Source organism: Cynocephalus volans, chromosome 8, assembly GCF_027409185.1.
Source record: "Cynocephalus volans isolate mCynVol1 chromosome 8, mCynVol1.pri, whole genome shotgun sequence".
NCBI lineage: Eukaryota > Metazoa > Chordata > Mammalia > Dermoptera > Cynocephalidae > Cynocephalus > Cynocephalus volans.
In genome coordinates, this window is record NC_084467.1 from 82,144,626 (window position 1) to 82,162,438 (window position 17,813).

The 17,813-nt window shown below is 34.5% G+C and overlaps 1 protein-coding gene across 2 annotated transcripts in view; it reads left to right on the forward strand.

The window, feature by feature from the left end:
- Positions 1–17,813, forward strand: part of FNBP1L (formin binding protein 1 like) — a 101,639-nt gene that overhangs the window by 41,797 nt on the left and 42,029 nt on the right. For both annotated transcript variants that reach the window (XM_063104030.1, XM_063104029.1), the window contains exon 2: positions 9,180–9,295. In XM_063104030.1, coding sequence (XP_062960100.1) covers positions 9,180–9,295 — 116 coding nt within the window. The remainder of the gene's footprint in view (positions 1–9,179; positions 9,296–17,813) is intronic.

The window sequence follows — 17,813 nt, forward strand, 5'->3', positions numbered from 1 at the left end:
TCCTCAATTTACTTTGGGGGTAAATGTTGTTGACCTTGAATTGTAAATTGGTTTCTTAGCTCTATGAGATTTAAACAAAAAGTTTCTACAGTCCATTTGAGTTAAAGAGAAAAATCAGTTGTGTTAGATCTTTAAAAATGTTTTTGGTAGTATTTGGTATTCAGAAGTGCTGGAGAAACTTTGGCAGAAAATCAGAGCCATAGAGTAAGCCCAAACTAGGACAGTAGAGTCATTATTCTGCTTTTTAGTAGAGAAAGTCTTTTTTAAACTGTGGTGACTCTTGGTGCTTTACCAAAAGTACTTTATTGGGACTTCATTTGGATGCAATGCTGTATCAAAGTGATTAGAAAAACAATGATTAATATTAAATAGTGACTTCTAAAAAATTTTAACATTTTGTTGTATATTAGATAGTTATTTTAAATTAGATTATATTAAAGATATCATTATATAGATAAAAGTCAGAAGATTAAGTAAATGTATTACTTATTACCACATATCACTATACAGTGGAACCTTGGAGCAACATATAATTTATTTAAGTTATGCTGCATAGTGTGGACATAGTTGGTGCGGATGCCAGCATTAATTTAGAATATTTTCCTTGTGTTCCCAAGTGAATAAGGTAAAATAAACATTTTATAAAATTAAAAAGGAATGCCTGAAGGAAATAGAAAATAGCTTTCTTGAATTTAAATGTGAGATAAGATTTAAATTAGGACAGTCCATATGAGAAAGAAAAGTCAGTTGTGTTACATCTTTAAAAATGCTTTTTGGTAAAGCTTCTGCACAGCAAAAGAAACAATTAAAAGAGTTAAAAGACAACCAACTGAGTGGGAGAAAATATTTGCAAAATATACATCTGACAAAGGATTAATATCCAGAATATATAAGGAACTCAAACAACTTTACAAGAAGAAAACAAGCAACCCAATTAAAAAATGGGCAAAAGAGCTAAGTAGGCATTTCTCTAAGGAAGATATCCAAATGGCCAACAGACATATGAAAAAATGCTCAACATCACTCAGCATCCGGGAAATGCAAATCAAAACCACATTGAGATACCATCTAACCCCAGTTAGGATGGCTAAAATCCAAAAGACTATGAACGATAAATGCTGGCGAGGCTGCGGAGAAAAAGGAACTCTCATACATTGTTGGTGGGACTGCAAAATGGTGCAGCCTCTATGGAAAATGGTATGGAGGTTCCTTAAACAATTGCAAATAGATCTACCATACGACCCAGCCATCCCACTGTTGGGAATATACCCAGAGGAATGGAAATCATCAAGTCGAAGGTATACCTGTTCCCCAATGTTCATCGCAGCACTCTTTACAATAGCCAAGAGTTGGAACCAGCCCAAATGCCCATCATCAGATGAGTGGATACGGAAAATGTGGTACATCTACACAATGGAATACTACTCAGCTATAAAAACGAATGAAATACTGCCATTTGCAACAACATGGATGGACCTTGAGAGAATTATATTAAGTGAAACAAGTCAGGCACAGAAAGAGAAATACCACATGTTCTCACTTATTGGAGGGAGCTAAAAATTAATATATAAATTCACACACACACATACACACATACACACACAAACCAGGGGGGGGGGAGGAAGAAGATATAACAACCACAATTATTTGAAGTTGATACAACAAACAAACAGAAAGGACATTGTTGGGGGGGAGGGGGGAGGGAGAAGGGAGGGAGGTTTTGGTGATGGGGAGCATTAATCAGCTACAATGTATATCGACAAAATAAAATTTAAAAAAAAAAATAAATAAATAATTAAAAAAAAGATCATAAAAAAAAATAAAAATAAAAAAAAATAAAAATAAAAAAAATTTAAAAAAAAATGCTTTTTGGTAGTATTTGGTATTCAGAAGTGCTGGAGAAACTTCGTTCAGCTTCATTCATTCAGTGGAGAATCTCTCACTGATGGAGAGATGCATTTCACTGAAGATGTGCTAAGAATGAATGTGTTGGAAAAGGAAGTGAGAGAACAATTAAGACCAGAAAGAAGTTGAACTCAGTTTTAATCTGAGATCAATTCATGAAATAATAGCAGTTCTGAAGGTAGAGAGAAGAGGAAAGTGTTAAGTTGCCTGTTTGATGACTTGATATCCTTCTTTATTTCTAATCCATAGATGGTTTCAGAATACTGTTTGTCTTTACTTCTTTATTTTGTCTTATCCTTTCCCCGACCTTTTCAACAGCCCAATGTGGAGTAGGGAGATGTGTGATATCAGGGTTTCAAACTGAAGAGACTGGAGGTCTGAGATGTCATGACTTTGATTTCTTATATTTTAGTTTAGGAACGTCCTATCTTATATCTCTCATGCTTCTGGAGTTGTTTTGATCACTAATGGTATGACTGTTAAAGAGAGGCTGAATGACTTTTTATCAGGAATGTTGTAAACAGAGTTTAAGCATTGAATGCGTGTTTGGATTAGGAAATTTCTAACTTTGAGAATTTTAATTTGTTCCTTTCATTAAATTTCTCTGGTGACCAGCACATTTTTTCAGCCTTGTATTTCTTTCCTGGTGAAAGGAGTGCATTGTTTTTAGATGATTACCCACTTGGATACTTAGAATATAAAACTGGCAGGGACTTTAAGAGAATCTACCTCCATCCCCTTTTGGTTATAGCCACCTATGGGCAAGTCATTTAAATATTCTGGGCATCAGTTTCCATATTTATAAAGCAAGGGGTCTAGGACCACTATTTATATTAATTAATTACTAAACTTACTTACCAAGTAATGGTATGTTGTAGTAGGAAAAAAAACAAAATTTGGAGTGAAAACATTGTGTGACTTTCGTAATTTCAGAAACTTAGTTTCTGCTTTTGTAAAATGCCCTCTCTATTAATAAGGTTCGGTAGGTGACATTTAGTAATATATGTGAAAACACATTGTAAATTCCTAAGTACTGTACACATAGAGTGATTATTCAATCAGCAATTAAGTAAGTGCCTTTTATGTGCAAGGCTGTCAGATGAAGTTCATTTTGTTTTGTCTTTTCTGGTTTTATCATTTACTGTCATTGAACCCCATAAATATACTTAAATCAATGTGAATGAATGAACCTTTTCATTGGATTGTTTAGAAACACATGTAACAATGAAAAATAAACTTGTACTTTCTTATCTAATGTCCCTGGATTCAGAGTAGAGACCAACTTTATAATTGATGTTCTTTTGTTTCTTCTAAATTGATCTGTTTATGGTGGGTTTTGCTTAAAGGTGATTCAGGTAAAATATGTAGTAAAATCAAAGAATTTGAAGTGAACATTTGTTCACTGAATATTTAAATATTCAAGCATGAATCTTGTTTGGATTTTTTACTGTTTACTTTGCCTTTTTATTATATATATGGATGTTGCTAAATTAGTTGCTAAATTTCTCTGTTCCTTTCAAAATTTAAATCATTCAGATTTGAATGTTTAGAGTTTGTGATATTTATACTGGTTTTAATATATTGCAGTTAATATGTCTAGTTGAAAACCCAGATGTGTTATTCAATGGATTAAATAAAATTTGTGTGAAAAATAAAAAATGCAGGCTGGCCTGTTAGCTTGGTCGGTTAGAGTGCAGCATTGTAACACCAAGGTCAAGGGTTTGGATCCCCATACTGGCCAGCCATGAAAAAAAAAATGCTTCTTTTGTATTCAACAAATTATAGCATTAAATCTGTATTTGACATTAATTCTTATTTGATGTTTATGGATTTACCATTTGAGATTAAAAGAAAACATTTACAGTATGGCTATATAAGGTGATAGTATTTTTAATTTTTTATTTCAAGGCTTCTATGTTTTAGAGGTACTTTTTTTCTCCAAGTCAGATTCCCCCCTGTGGTTACAAAGCAGGGACATGTTTTCACTTGTAGGCAAACGTATATATTTTACCTTTATGCTGTTTTTTAAAGCTTAATACTAGTTTTTAAAGCTGGCTTTTATTTGGCATCTATTTATTTTAAAAGTATATTAAAACCTTTGTCAAATATATTTAACCCAATTATTGGCTTCTCTTATGTTTTCTATTTGTACAGTTGTCCAGTGCTGTTTTTGAGTATTTTAAATCAACTTAACAATTAAGAATTGTATCCATATGTACAATTTATATTTGTCAATTAAAAAATAAATTTAAAATCTTAAAAAAGAACTGCATCGAAAGAGATTTTATAGCTGGTAACTTAACCTTCAGCAACTGAAAAATGAAATTTTGACCATTCTTTCTCAATATTCTGATTAATTGAGCTTTTATACATTTATGGTATAAAAATGTTGTGGTGACCAACTCTAAAAATACCTTTTGGACAGCTCATACATAGATACACCAAGATTCTATCCAGTGGAATTATAGGGTGAATGATTTTGGGTATTGAGGAAAATAGGAATGACATTTTAAAAAAAGTCTGACACAGGTCTTAGACATCAAATCCTTTAGATGATTTAATTTTTCTTTGGGAATCCCGAAAGATCTCTTAAGTAGACATAGTGGAATATGTAAATTTGGAGCAATGTATTCTTCATTTAATTTGGGAGGTGGACCAAAAAAACCCGTGTAATTCTGTATGGGTGTCAGAGATGGGAGAGATAAAAAAAAAAAAAGACCATATCAGTAGGATAGTAATGACTGATATAGATCAGATAAAGGATAATGCATTATTTAAAGCAGGGGTCTTCAAAGAAGAGTGCACAGGATGATCCACTGAGATAAGGAGAAAAGAGCTTAGAGCTTCTATTTACATGTGTTATCTAACAAATAAGAAATATGACACTTTACTAGTATTTAAAGTATGAATTGACACTGGTTTCTTGGACTTAAAAAGTTTTCTATGAAGAAACCATGGGTGAAATATAATACTAGAATGTGAGCACAAACAATAAGAAATGCCAGGCTGGTGATGCTTCTCATCATAATATGTTAGAGAAAAAAAATATAAACAATGTTTATTAACAAAGAAAAGAAATACAATGGCTGTATAATCATATGGACTAGAGGTGTCCTCCCTCCAAGAAATCATTGGGGAGATTATTTGAAATATGGCCACTGATCTGTTACTGTTAGTAATGAAGATTGCCCTGAGAATATTTTGTTCCTTATGAGATTAGATAATAGTATGAAGCCATTATAATTGTCGAGAGTTTAAAAAAATAAGAATCTAGACCATAACCTCTGCAGTTTTTAGTGATGTTGAAAGTCATGTGATAACCAGTCAAGACTACCAAATTTCACTAAATTTATTGATAAATGTTTGGAAGCCTATTTTTAAAAATTGTGGTAAAATATAGATAACATTAAATTTACTATTTTAAGTGTGCAATTCAGTGGCATTAAGCACATTGGTTGTGCAATCATCCCCACCATCCATCTCTAAAGCTTTTTTCATTTCCCTAAATTGAAACTCTGTAATCAGTAAACAATACCTCCCCATTTCTTCCTCTTCCCAGCCCCTGGTAACCACCATTCTACTTCCTTCATTATGCTAGTTGAAACATGCCAGTCACCAACGACGGCATATTGTGGAATTCCATTTACATGAAATGTCCAGAATAGGTAAATCTATGCAGACAGATTAGTGGTTTCCTGAGGCTGGGGTTAAAAAAGGGGACATAGGGAGTGACTCCTAATGGGTATTGGCTTTCCTTCTGGGGAGATGAAAAGTCATAGTAAATAGGTCGGTGGTTGCAGGGGTAAGGGTATGAATAGGTGAAGCACAGGGGTTTTGGGGAGGCAAGGAAAGTAATTTTTTTGTTGTTGTGGTAAAATACACATAAAATTTACCATCTTAATCACTTTCAAGTGTACAGTTTGGTGGTATTAAGTACATTCACACTGCTGTGCAACCATCACCACTGTCCATCTCCAAAACTCTTTTCATCTTGCAAAAGTACAACTCCGTGTCCATTAAGCAATACCTCCCCATTCCTGCCTTTCCCGCAACACCTGGTATCCACCATCCTACAAACTTCTGTGTGATTTTGACTACTCCAGGTACCTTATGTAAGTGGAATCAGACAGTATTTGTCTTTTTGTGACTGGCTTATTTCACTTAACATCCTCACAGTTCAGCTATGTTTTGTAGCATATGTCAGAATTTCCTTCCTTTTAAAGGCTAAATAGTATTCCATTCTACGTATATAACACATTTTGTTTACCTATTCGTCTGTTGATGGACAAGTGGATTGTTTCACCTTTTGTCTATTGTGAATAATGCTACTATGAACATGAGTGTACTGGAAGCCTCTTTTGAAATTTCAAACTTAATGGGAAAAGACAGCACACTATTAGAGATATACTTGCTGAAAGGAAAAACTTCCTTCTGACACCAAATGTGTTGGTTTTTTCCATATTAGCAGCCAGTTCTCCAACTTTCTGAACATAAGCTAGGTGTCTTAAAAATTGCTTCAATTCTGTCACCCATGGTTAGCACAGATCTCAGAGGTTAGGGACTCAGTCCCACAAGACTGCCCCCACTTCAGACACCAATTCCACGTCTATGGCTTCTGGTACTTCTGATTGACTTGGCTAAAAATTGGGGGTTCCTATGACTCCCTCTTCAGCTTTGATAATTGGCTATAAGGGCTCACAGAACGCAGGGTAACACTTTATTTACTATTACTTGTCTATTATAAATGATATTATAAAGGATACAGATGAACAGCCAGATGAAGAAGTACATAGGTCAAGGTTGGGAAAGGTCCAGAGCATAGGAACTTCTGTCCCTGTGGAGTTGTCATGTAACACCCTTCAAGCATATGGGTGTGTTCACCAACTCAGAAGCTCTCTGAACCTTTTGTTTAGGGTTTGTGTGGAGGTTCTGTTTTGTAGGCATGATGATTGAATCATTGGCCATTGGGGATTGAACACAAAATCTTCAGCACCCTTCCACTCCCCAGGAGGTTGTTGGAGGGGTGCTGAAAGTCTCAACCCTCTAATCACACGATTGGTTTCTCTGGCATCCAGCCCCACCCCCTTGCCCCGCATCCTCCAAGAGTCACCTCATTAGCGTAAACTCAGGTATGGTCAAAGGGAGATTACAATCATCCCTTAATTTGGAGGGTTGGTTCTGAGAACCCCGCAGACAACCAGAATCCATGGATGCTCAAGTCTCTAATATAAAATGGTGTAGCACTTGCATGCAACCTATACATATCCTCCTGTGTACTTCGAATACTCTCTAGATTACTTATAATACCTAATATGATGTACAATGATATGTGAGTAGTTTTTGTACTATATTTTTAAAGTTTGTGTTTTTTTATTGTTGTTATTATTTTTTATTATTTTTTTTTTCCTGAATATTTTGTATCTGTGGTTGGTTGAATCCGAAATGCAGAGGGCTGACTATAGTATGAATAACAAAAGATGCTTCTGTCCCATCAGGAGAATTCCAAGGGTTTTAGAATAAGCTCAGTGCCAGGAACCTGGGGCAGAAACTATGTATATGTGTATACACACACACTTTTTTTTAAGGCAAGAGTACATTTTATTACTTTATATATTAATATCAAATATATTTCTTATGTCACACTTGCTCTTCCTTTTGTGGTAAAAATGGTGATGTGTGTAAAACAACATGGTGACAAACTAAATTATGTCAACAGATACTGTTAGAAGGCACAGAAAACATCTCTAAAGAAATATTTTTTAGGAAAAATTACAAACTAAAAGTTTGCCATACAGTTTGATTAGAGTATAGATGTTTCTAACATTTTTCAGCTTATAGTGTTGCTAGATTCTGTTTCAGTAATGAAGTATATTTAGGACTACTTTTTTGTTAACCACTAAAAGAAAGATGTGTAGATGAATATTATTCTCAACAGTAAGTGACTTGTACAAGAATAACATTTTATGATAAAAGCACGTAATAACCACTGATAAAGTAGCATATTTACTGGAAAAAAATGAAGGAATATTGTTTCAACTTCAGAATGTCCTTTTTGAAATTGTTTTTTGTTCAAAGTTTTTCATTTGAAAGAGTATTCCAATTTATAATGGGACATATTATACAGATTAAGTTTACTGAGCAGTGCATTTTCTTGGCTGTATTCAAATCTATTTTGTAAGCCATATGATAATCAGAAAGTTGCTTGGAAGAATAGAATTAGAGGATTAACACCAAATTGTGATGGCCTGTTGAATTCTATCTCTGCTGTTAGAATTTGTCTTAAGGAGTAGACTTTTAAAATGATCTAAGGTGGAGAAACAGATAAAAGTCAAAAAAGATGTTACATCTGTAAATAACAAATGTGATTAAACTATGGGTGATTAAAAAAACTTGGAAAATATAGAAAGGAATGATATTTGAATATTTTGTCAACATTGTAGACTTTGGTATGTGAGAGAGAGAGAGCACCTAAGTTATTAGTCAATTTGTATATTATTCTTAAAGGAAGGGAAATGATGGTTTCTCTGGCTAAAGGAGGAAGGGAATATTTTTGAGGATTGGAAGAGCCTTGAAGGACAGTGATACTCTTATATGTTAGTGTCATGTTTACTGTGTTGCAGAACACTCTTAATAACATCACCACAATCCTATGAGGTGGGCGATGGGACTCCCATTTTAAGATGGAAAAAAGTTCAAAGAGCCTTGGAAAACTTGTCCAGTGTCAAACATCTGGTAAATGGTGGATCCCAGAATTTGAACTCAAGTATATTTTATTTTGTTCACCTAAACAATTCTTCACTGAGTGTATGCTATGATGCCAATCATGGTGCTAATCATGGTGCTTAGGCCTTGAGAGTTCAAAGGTGAATAATGCATGGTTCCGGCCCTCAATATAGTATGGCAAGTGAACATGGTAATAATTTTAGGGAGCCTTGGAGACCTAGAGGAAGACCATTTATTCCAGTCTGAGGGTTTAGGACCATTTTCTGGAGGACATAGTGATTACATTGAATCTCAAAGCAGGAATAAGAGTTAATTGCAAAAAGGTGGCCGGGGGAACTATGTGGGTAAAGACATTCAGGCATAAAGTAGCACGATTTATGCCTAGGAACCTATTTCTGGGTCTTAAAAGGTGACGTAGATAGGGACTAGCAGAAAGGTCTAGGTTTTTCTTTATACCTCATTGTTTGTCCATACAAATATCAGAAGCTGGTTAAAATACTTGTGGGTAAACTTTGAGATTTTTTCAATGCATTTTTACCTTCTTTTTCTAGGATCAGTTCGACAGCTTAGACAAGCATACACAATGGGGAATTGACTTCTTGGAAAGATATGCCAAATTTGTAAAAGAGAGGATAGAAATTGAACAGAACTATGCGAAACAATTGAGGTAAGTTAAATTTTTTTCAGTTCTTAGAAATGAAATTACATGTTTAAACACTTGAATACTAGATAAATGTGGTATTTTGGAGGTTAAATTCTATGTTTTTCATCAGAAGTAGATTGTTTTAATGATTGATTTAATTGAATCATTGCCTAGTACCACAAGGAATATTGGCTGGCTAGGTCATGAGTAGCTTTTATTCCAGAAAGACACTTAAAAATCCTAAAATCAGGGAGCAGAATGCCAGGAAAAAGTAATACCAGGGTATTATTTTGTGTTTTACATTTTCATTCCTCTAACGTTTTGCTTTAGTAATCTTTCCAAAGCATTGAACATTTCTTCAGAGTTTCTAAGACTTGGAAATTGAGTGTGTGCTGAGCTGAGTGTCTTTCTATCAACATTCAGATACATGAGGGTACTTCAAAAAATTCATGGAAAGAGTCACATTATGTTTTAATTCTATTTTTCCATAAACTTTTTGAAGTACCCTTGTATATTACCGATGAAAGTGATATTGGAATATGTATTAGAATATAAAAGTTTTAAAGGGAAAATTTTAGTCTTAAAACTGATGGTCTTAATCTTAAGATTTTGTTCAAACAGCAAAGCCATCATTGTTAGATCACAACTTGACAAGTAGTTTTTTGGAACTTATTCAATAAAAATGATGCTTGCAGTCTGAGGACTAGATTCCAGTTTAAGGTTCTAGCTTTAGGGGTTAGGACTCTTTAAAGTGATAAAAAATTCAACCTAAGCAGGCACACAGAACTAAGAACTCAAGGCACATTTTGATTCATGGGCCAAATGTCTCCTGGCTGAATCTCTTGGTTCTGCTTCCCTTGTTGCCGTTATTCTCAGGTTTCATTCAGTACCATCCTCTTTACTTCCTTAGCTCTAGATTTCATATCTTCATACTTCCGCATCCTGGAGAGGATTGATGGACTTTTCTGTTGTACCTTTGGGGGAGGAGAGAAGATGGGAGAGGGAGAAAGAAGGAAGTAGAAGGGAGGGGAGAATGGAAGGAAGTGAGAGTGCAAGTCTGTACCAACTTCTTTTCTCAGGAAATCCTAGCAGAGGACTCCTTCTGTCCTGCTGACTCTGTTTGGGTTATATGCTTATCCTGAACAATTTTAGATTGACTTACGGCTGATGATGGAAGGATAGTACCCAAAATAAATTTAACATAGTGGTCCCAGAAGGAAGGTCGAGTGATAAGCCATGTGCAAGGTATTTCAAAAAGTTCATGGAAAGATTTGTATTATCTTTTTATTCTATTTTTCCATGAACTTTTTGAGGTACTCTTGTACATACTATTATTATTCTATTTACTCAGATAGTTTCATTATTCCAATTGTGTTTATAAACACTATTGTGTTTGTGTGGCAGAGATTAATTAAAATTTCTAAGTAAAAAAAGAAGCCCCTATACATGATAGGTATGTATCATTTTATTTTTTTTCTAGGAAAAATAATTGTAGTATTAAGTTATATCACAGAAGTATTGCTATGTGAAATTATATTCCCCATGTGGCAGTGTGATATATAGGAAGACAGGAAATCTATAAGCTGCTCTTATCTTAGTCAGAGCAGGATTTCCTCTGAATTCCTTTTGATCAGAGACTGTAGCAGTCCCCCCTTACCCGTGGGTGATACATTCCAAGACCCCCAGTGGATGCCTGAAATCACGGTAGTACAACCCCTGTGTATACTATGTTTTTTCCTATACATACCTACCTATAATGAAGTTTAATTTATAAATTAGGCACAGTAAGAGATTAACAACAATAGTAATAAAATAGAACAATGATAACAATATGCCAGCATCACTACTCTTGTGCTTTGGAACCATTATTAAGTAAAATAAGGGTTACTGGAACACAAGCACTGTGACTGAGTTGGCTACTAAGTGGCTAACAGGCAGGTAGTTTATACAGGGTAGATACGCTGGACAAAGGGGTGATTAATGTCCCAGGTGGACAGAGCAGGACAGTGCATGACTCAGAATTGTGCACAATTTAAAACTTATGAATTGTTTATTTCTGGAATTTTCCATTTAATATTTTTTGGGCCACAGGTTGACTGTGGGTAACCAAAACCATGGAAAGCAAAACTACAGATAGGGAGGACTACTATATATGTGCAGTTTTGTACCCATGCCAAGCCTGGCAGCATAGTTGATACTTCTAGAACTGAGTGAATATAAGTTGAATAATTGAATGATCTGTATTTTGGTTTAGTTTAGAAATTAGGATCTCTGACCATATGCTGAATCTTTGACCATGTACTGCTTTCTATCCATACTGGAGTTTGGTGTCATGAACATCATTGTGAGGAAGTTGATGAATTTGGTAGCCTACTAAGAACTATACCATATACTTAGGGTAGACTTTGATATAGAATAATCCAAATATAACCAGTCTCTGTTTTCTACTTACTTTTTACTTTTTCATGCCTCTTGGTCAGAATTTGCTGATTCTATGTCACTCTGTTTAGTCTCAGAACAACCCAGGAAGCCCATCTTTGTACTGACTTTCTGAGAGTGGAGATTACCATTATTCTTTGGCCTTTCATTGTTTAACTCTTGACTGCTTTGGCCTCCCCTGAATTTTTGGTCGACTGCTGAATGTAGTAAACTGTAGGAGTGGTATCTGGTTACAGACGGGAGGATCATAGATTACCTTTCCTTATAGAATTGGATCCTGTGGAAACTCATTCCTGTCATTCCTCAGTAGTTACTCAGCCTATTCAGTACATATCGGTATCTGTGTTGAATGACCTTCCTGCATAAATAATTTTTGCTTCTTAATTCTAGAATATAATCTCCCCACTAAATGTAAACTCCACAAAGGGAAGAGATTTTTGTGTTTTTGTTCACTGCTTGTTCCTAGTTCCTAAAACAGTGCCTGGCACAGAGCAAGCAGTTTTTTGGTATTTACTTAATGCTTAATATAACACTTAATGTATCAGCATTATTCTGAGTGGTTTACACATATGAACACATTTCATTTTCCTAAAAACCCAGTGAGGAATCAGTGCTATTTTGTAGATTAGGAAAATGAGATACAGAGAAGTTAAGAAAGAGCTAGCCAAATTCAAATCTGGCTGCAGAGTCTGGGCTCTTGGTATTATATTATACTACGTCTCAGCATAGGGAGAATGAATAATTCTCTCTTGAAAATTTTTTTCTATCCCAATGCCTAGTACTAGTAATGAATGAGCCCTGTAGGATTCCTCTTCACCATCAGCCAACATGTGAGAGGCTGACCTATTTGGGGGAATTCCTGACCCGTGTGAGTCCGAGTGCTCACCGCTATAGGATCGCCAATCACACCTGCCAGATAGAACTTAGAGAAAAGGTTTTTTATTTCGGAAGACATCGACTGGGAGATGGGGTCAAGTCCAAACTGCCTCACCGATCAACTGAGGGCTGAGTTTATACAGGTAAATGTATTGGGGAGACAGGATGTAGAATCTTAATGTGTGATGGACAGCTGCTTCCTGACATTATATGTGGCACCAAAGTCTTGTCTGGTTTCCATTCTGTGATGCTATCTTTGAGAGACGTATCAGGCAAGACAGGGTATAGGGTCTTCAAGTGTGATGAATAGCTGCTTTTGATACAATCTTAGTTAATCATTAAGGGCTAGTTACAAAGGGAAAACAAAGTTAGTTCTGTAGTGCATATGTGAGTGTGGGGGATTTTCTACATTTACAGTACATCTTTGGGCCTCTAAAGAATTTTACTACTGACATTAATATATTATCAAAAAACTGCATAACATACTCTTTAAAACTAATACATCTGTTTATAATGTAATAATTATGGAAATTTGGTTAAAATATAAATTATTAAATTATGTACTTAATTTAGGTCTAGTTGTATATTTTTCCATGAAGACAAGGTAAAAAAATAGGTTAAAAATTTGGAAGTCTTTCCTTTAATGTTTTTCTCATTAAGGAAGGTGAAAATAACTTTCTTTCAAGAAGTCCTGTTTATTTTCATTTCCTTCTTAAGCAACTGTAAATGAATTTGTGGGGGGCCATTGATTTAGATTAGGCTTCTAACAGGCCAAACTAATGTGGAGTTTAGCTACAATAGCTGAGCTTTAGTTAATTGAAGGAGGCTCTGTAACCAATTAACCAATTAAGTTGTGACCAATTAAGTTGTTGCTACAGTGCACTTAAACGTTTCCTATAAATGCTGTCTATCACGTTACTGGATGGAGTTCTTCAAACCTGCTCTGGTTGGAAGGGCTGCCTGCTTTGCAAACTGTTTTTGTTTTGTTTATTTTGTTTTTCTTTGCTCAAATCAACTCAGTTAAAATTTAGACTTGTTCGTTTAAGAAGACAGATTAAGAATACTTGAATTTTTTAAAGCTCGTTTAAAAAGTGTTCATTTTTAAAAATTTTGAGGATTTAAGATAAATACTTCATACTTTTATTAGTCCCATAAGCTATTATAAATTGGAGTTAGAGATAACTTAATGTTCCTTTAGTTCCATGTGACTCTTGCCTTTAATGTTCTCCTTAACTCTATTATCTATTTTCTCCTGATGACTTATTAGAGGGAAAGAAAACAGCAATTGGAGAATCTTTTTTTAATATCATGTAACTATATTTCCTTAATATGTTTGGATTGGGCTTTATTGTTAGTATATTTTAGCTTTTTATCTTTTAGTCATTGGCTTTTCCTATCCTTATACTTTTTGTGTGCTGTGGAGTTCTGTTTTAATCTCATTTTGTTGTTATACCTAAAAAGATAGCTCTACCCTCCCCCTACTTAATTTTCCACCAAACTACTAACCAACATTTGCAACAGCTGGGTTCTTTGAGTGTCACTTTCAGTTTACATATGCTGCTGTCTTACTTAATCTTCATAAGAGTTTGATGATCTTTGTCACCATTTTATTTCTAACACCTACAGAGTACCTGCCCTACAGTAGGCATCCAGTGGTAAACTTTTGTGGAATGATTTAACCAATGAACCCTACCACTTCTCTAGTAAAGAAACTCAGGCTCCACCAGGGTCCAGGGTTCCATCCCTGTACCAGCCAGCCACCAAAAAAAAAAAAAAAAAAAAAAAAAAAAAAAAGAAAAGAAAAACTGAGGCTCAAGAATCACAAAGCCTATTCCTGATTTTTATATGAAAATATTTTCTTAGATTAAATCATCTAGACAGAACCTAACAAGTAGAAGATAAAGCTCTTAAGAAAGAAAAGTTCTAAACTGTTGTGTTAAATATTTTGATAGCGAACTTTTCAATGAAAGTATTTAAAGACCTCATCGTTTAAACAACTGAAATAGTTTGGTTGTTAATGATGTTGGCTGTATAGATCACTTAGTCAATCTCTTAGCTCTCTCATAATGCCCAGAATGATTTGTTTTCCTAATTTTTTTGTGGCTGAACTTAGTTGGGTAAGATGTTTATTTCATCGTCCTATATATGTGAATAGGCAAATCAGACAGATTTAACTGCTCATTATTTTTATGTTTTGTACAAGTATTTTTGAATCTGTTAAGGTATTACATAATTCACTCTTTTCGAAATCTAACATTTAGGAGGAAAACAAGTTATCAACTTGCAGAACAAAAGTTCTCTGAAAAATAATACTTAAATTTGTGGGAGCAATCTGTTCCTTCCTCAGTCTAAAATGAGCAGATAAAATTTCCATCTTTAACATACCTGAAAATAGTCTTCCAAAAGATCTGTATTTGCCTGAAAACGACATTGTTATGCCCATCACATCCTAGACTGTAGTGAATTGTTGCCTATAGTCTTTGAGTATAGACTATGAAACTAATACTATATATGTATAGCCCCCATTCACAAATGTTTTATGTACAGTGTACTCTTGACATACTATAGATAAAGCAAAACTAGGGACTGGCATTTAAAAAATAAGAATATTTGTCTAAAAAATTAGACAATTTGTGTACCTTCACATCCATTGAAGCTTGTTTGGTTTTCTTTCCCTAGATCTTTCAAGCATAAATACTGTTCAGCATCCGCCACTAGCAGAGGTGTATAAATTGAGAATGAAGCAGGTCCCTTTAAAAAACAAATTAATTCAGAATTTTAAAAAATATCTTATAGTAATTGATAGGGTCATAACCTTTTTTTTTAGTCTGATGTTTTAAAAATTGTGGTAAAATATACCTAACAAAATTTACCATCTTAACCATTTTTAAGTATATAGTTCAGTAGTTTTAAATATATTCACATTGTTGTACAGCTAATCTCCAGAATTTATTCATCTTGAAAAACTGAAATTATTTACCCATTAAACAGCTCCCCATTTCCCCTTCCCCCAGACCCTGGCAATCACCGTTCTACTTTCTGTTTCCATGAATTTGACTACTCTAGCTATCTCATATAAGTGGAATCATACAGTATTTGTCTTTTTGTGACTGGCTTATTTTACTTACCATAATGTCCTCAAGGTCTCTCCATTTTATAACATAATTTTTCTTCCTTTTTAAGGCTGAATAATATTCCATTGCATGTATGTACTATATTTTGTTTATTCATTCATCTGTTGATGGGAAATTTGGGTTGTTTCCATCTTTTGACTTTTGTGAAAAATGCTGCTATGATCATGGTGTCAAAATGTCTGTTTGAGTACCTGCTTTCAAATCTTTTGGGTGTATGCCTAGAAGAGGAATTGCTGGATCATATGGTAATTCTATGTTTGATTTTATTTTGAGGAATCACCATACTGTTTCCACAGTGGCTGAAAAGTTTTACATTCCCACCAGCAGTGTGCAATTTCTCCACATCCTTGCCTGTATTTGTTATTTTCTGTTGTTTTAATAGTAGCCATTCTCATAGGTGTGAGGTGATAATCTCATTGTGGTTCTGATTTACATTTCTCTAATGATTAGTGATGTTGAGCATCTTTTCAGATGCTTATGAAAGCATATGTGTATCTTTAGAGAAATGTCTGTTGAAGTCCTTTGCCCGTTTTTCAATTGGGTTATTTGTTTTTACCCCTTGTCAGATATATGATTTGCAAATTTTCTCTCCCATTCTGTAGGTTGCCTTTGCACTCTGTTGGTTGTTTCCTTTGATGCATAGAAGTTTTAAGTTTTGATGTACTGTAGTACTTTTGTTGCCTATGTTTTTTGTGTCATATCCAAGAAATCATTGCCAAATCCGATGTCATGAAGCTTGCGTCATATCCAAGAAATCATAGGGGAAACCCTATGATTTCTTCTAAGAGCTTTATAGTGTTAGGTCTTACATTTAGGTCTTTGATGTGTTTTGAGTTAATTTTTGTATATGGTGTAAGGCAAGGGTCCAGCTTCATTCTTTTGCATGTGGATATCTTTTATGTTTTATTTTCCACTATGTGAGTGAAGATTCATGGCTGTAAGTGATAGAAACCTCAGCTGAAGCTAATTTAAGCATAATGGAAAGTTTATTGACAAGAGAAATTTATTGATTTAACAGTATATTTTTAAAATTTATTGATATCTTTCATTGATTTTATTTTCTTCTTGAGTTTAAGAAGAGGATGAACAGTCTAGCTGCTAGAAGGCTTGGGATATAGCTAGGTCAGAGGAAAAAAAGTCAGTATCTGAAACACAGCCAGAGCCCGTTTTGGGTTTTTTTTCTTCTTTTGGAGGTTGGGTGGCATTATTCTTTCAGTGCAGACCAGCTTTTTCCATGTGGCAAGAAACACAGTCACCAGCAGTGCTGGTTTTATCAGAGATTCAGCTCCCAGACTGGCCTCAAAGCTGTGTCAGGTCTGAAGTCTTAAAAATTCCAGGAAGAGAACTTTTTGGCCCAGCTATAGAGCCATTTGTGTTAATCTGGCAACTCTTAAGTAGGTTAACCATTAGATTTAGGGAGGGCAGTTAAGAAAAGGGATACCAGTAAGTTAGTCTCAGGTCTCTAATATTACCCTCCGCCAGGAGAAATAGTGTGTTGTGTATTCCATTTTAAAAATAAATAGGATATTTGTTACCTGTTAAATGGTAATTAGAACTTAGAGCCTCTCAAATGTTGAAAGGTCGAAAATGTGTAGATATTTCTCAGCCTTTAAGATATTTGAAATATTTTGTATTCCAGCATTTAACTGCAAAATGTGGTCTTAATAAAAGTGAATTAAAGTTTTGAGACATTATTTGGAATATTTTGTAATTTTCACTAAAACCCAACAATGAATATAAATGTGATAAAACCATAATGAATAAAGAGGTCAGAATCAACAATTTAAATATATATTAAGTAGGGTGATAAATTTGTTTATTTTTATTGAAACATGATTGTACATATCTGTGGGGTACAGTGTTGAATAGGGTAGTATATTCAATATCACATATATAACTAATACTATGTATAAAATACTATAATGTTTGGAGATGCCCATTAAATTTAGAAGACTTCTTAGATCACTGAAACAACATTAATTCCTTTGTATCCAGAGTGCACGTTCTTAAGGTACTTAGAAAACATGGACGACAACACACACACACACACACACACACACACACACACACACACACACACACACACACACACA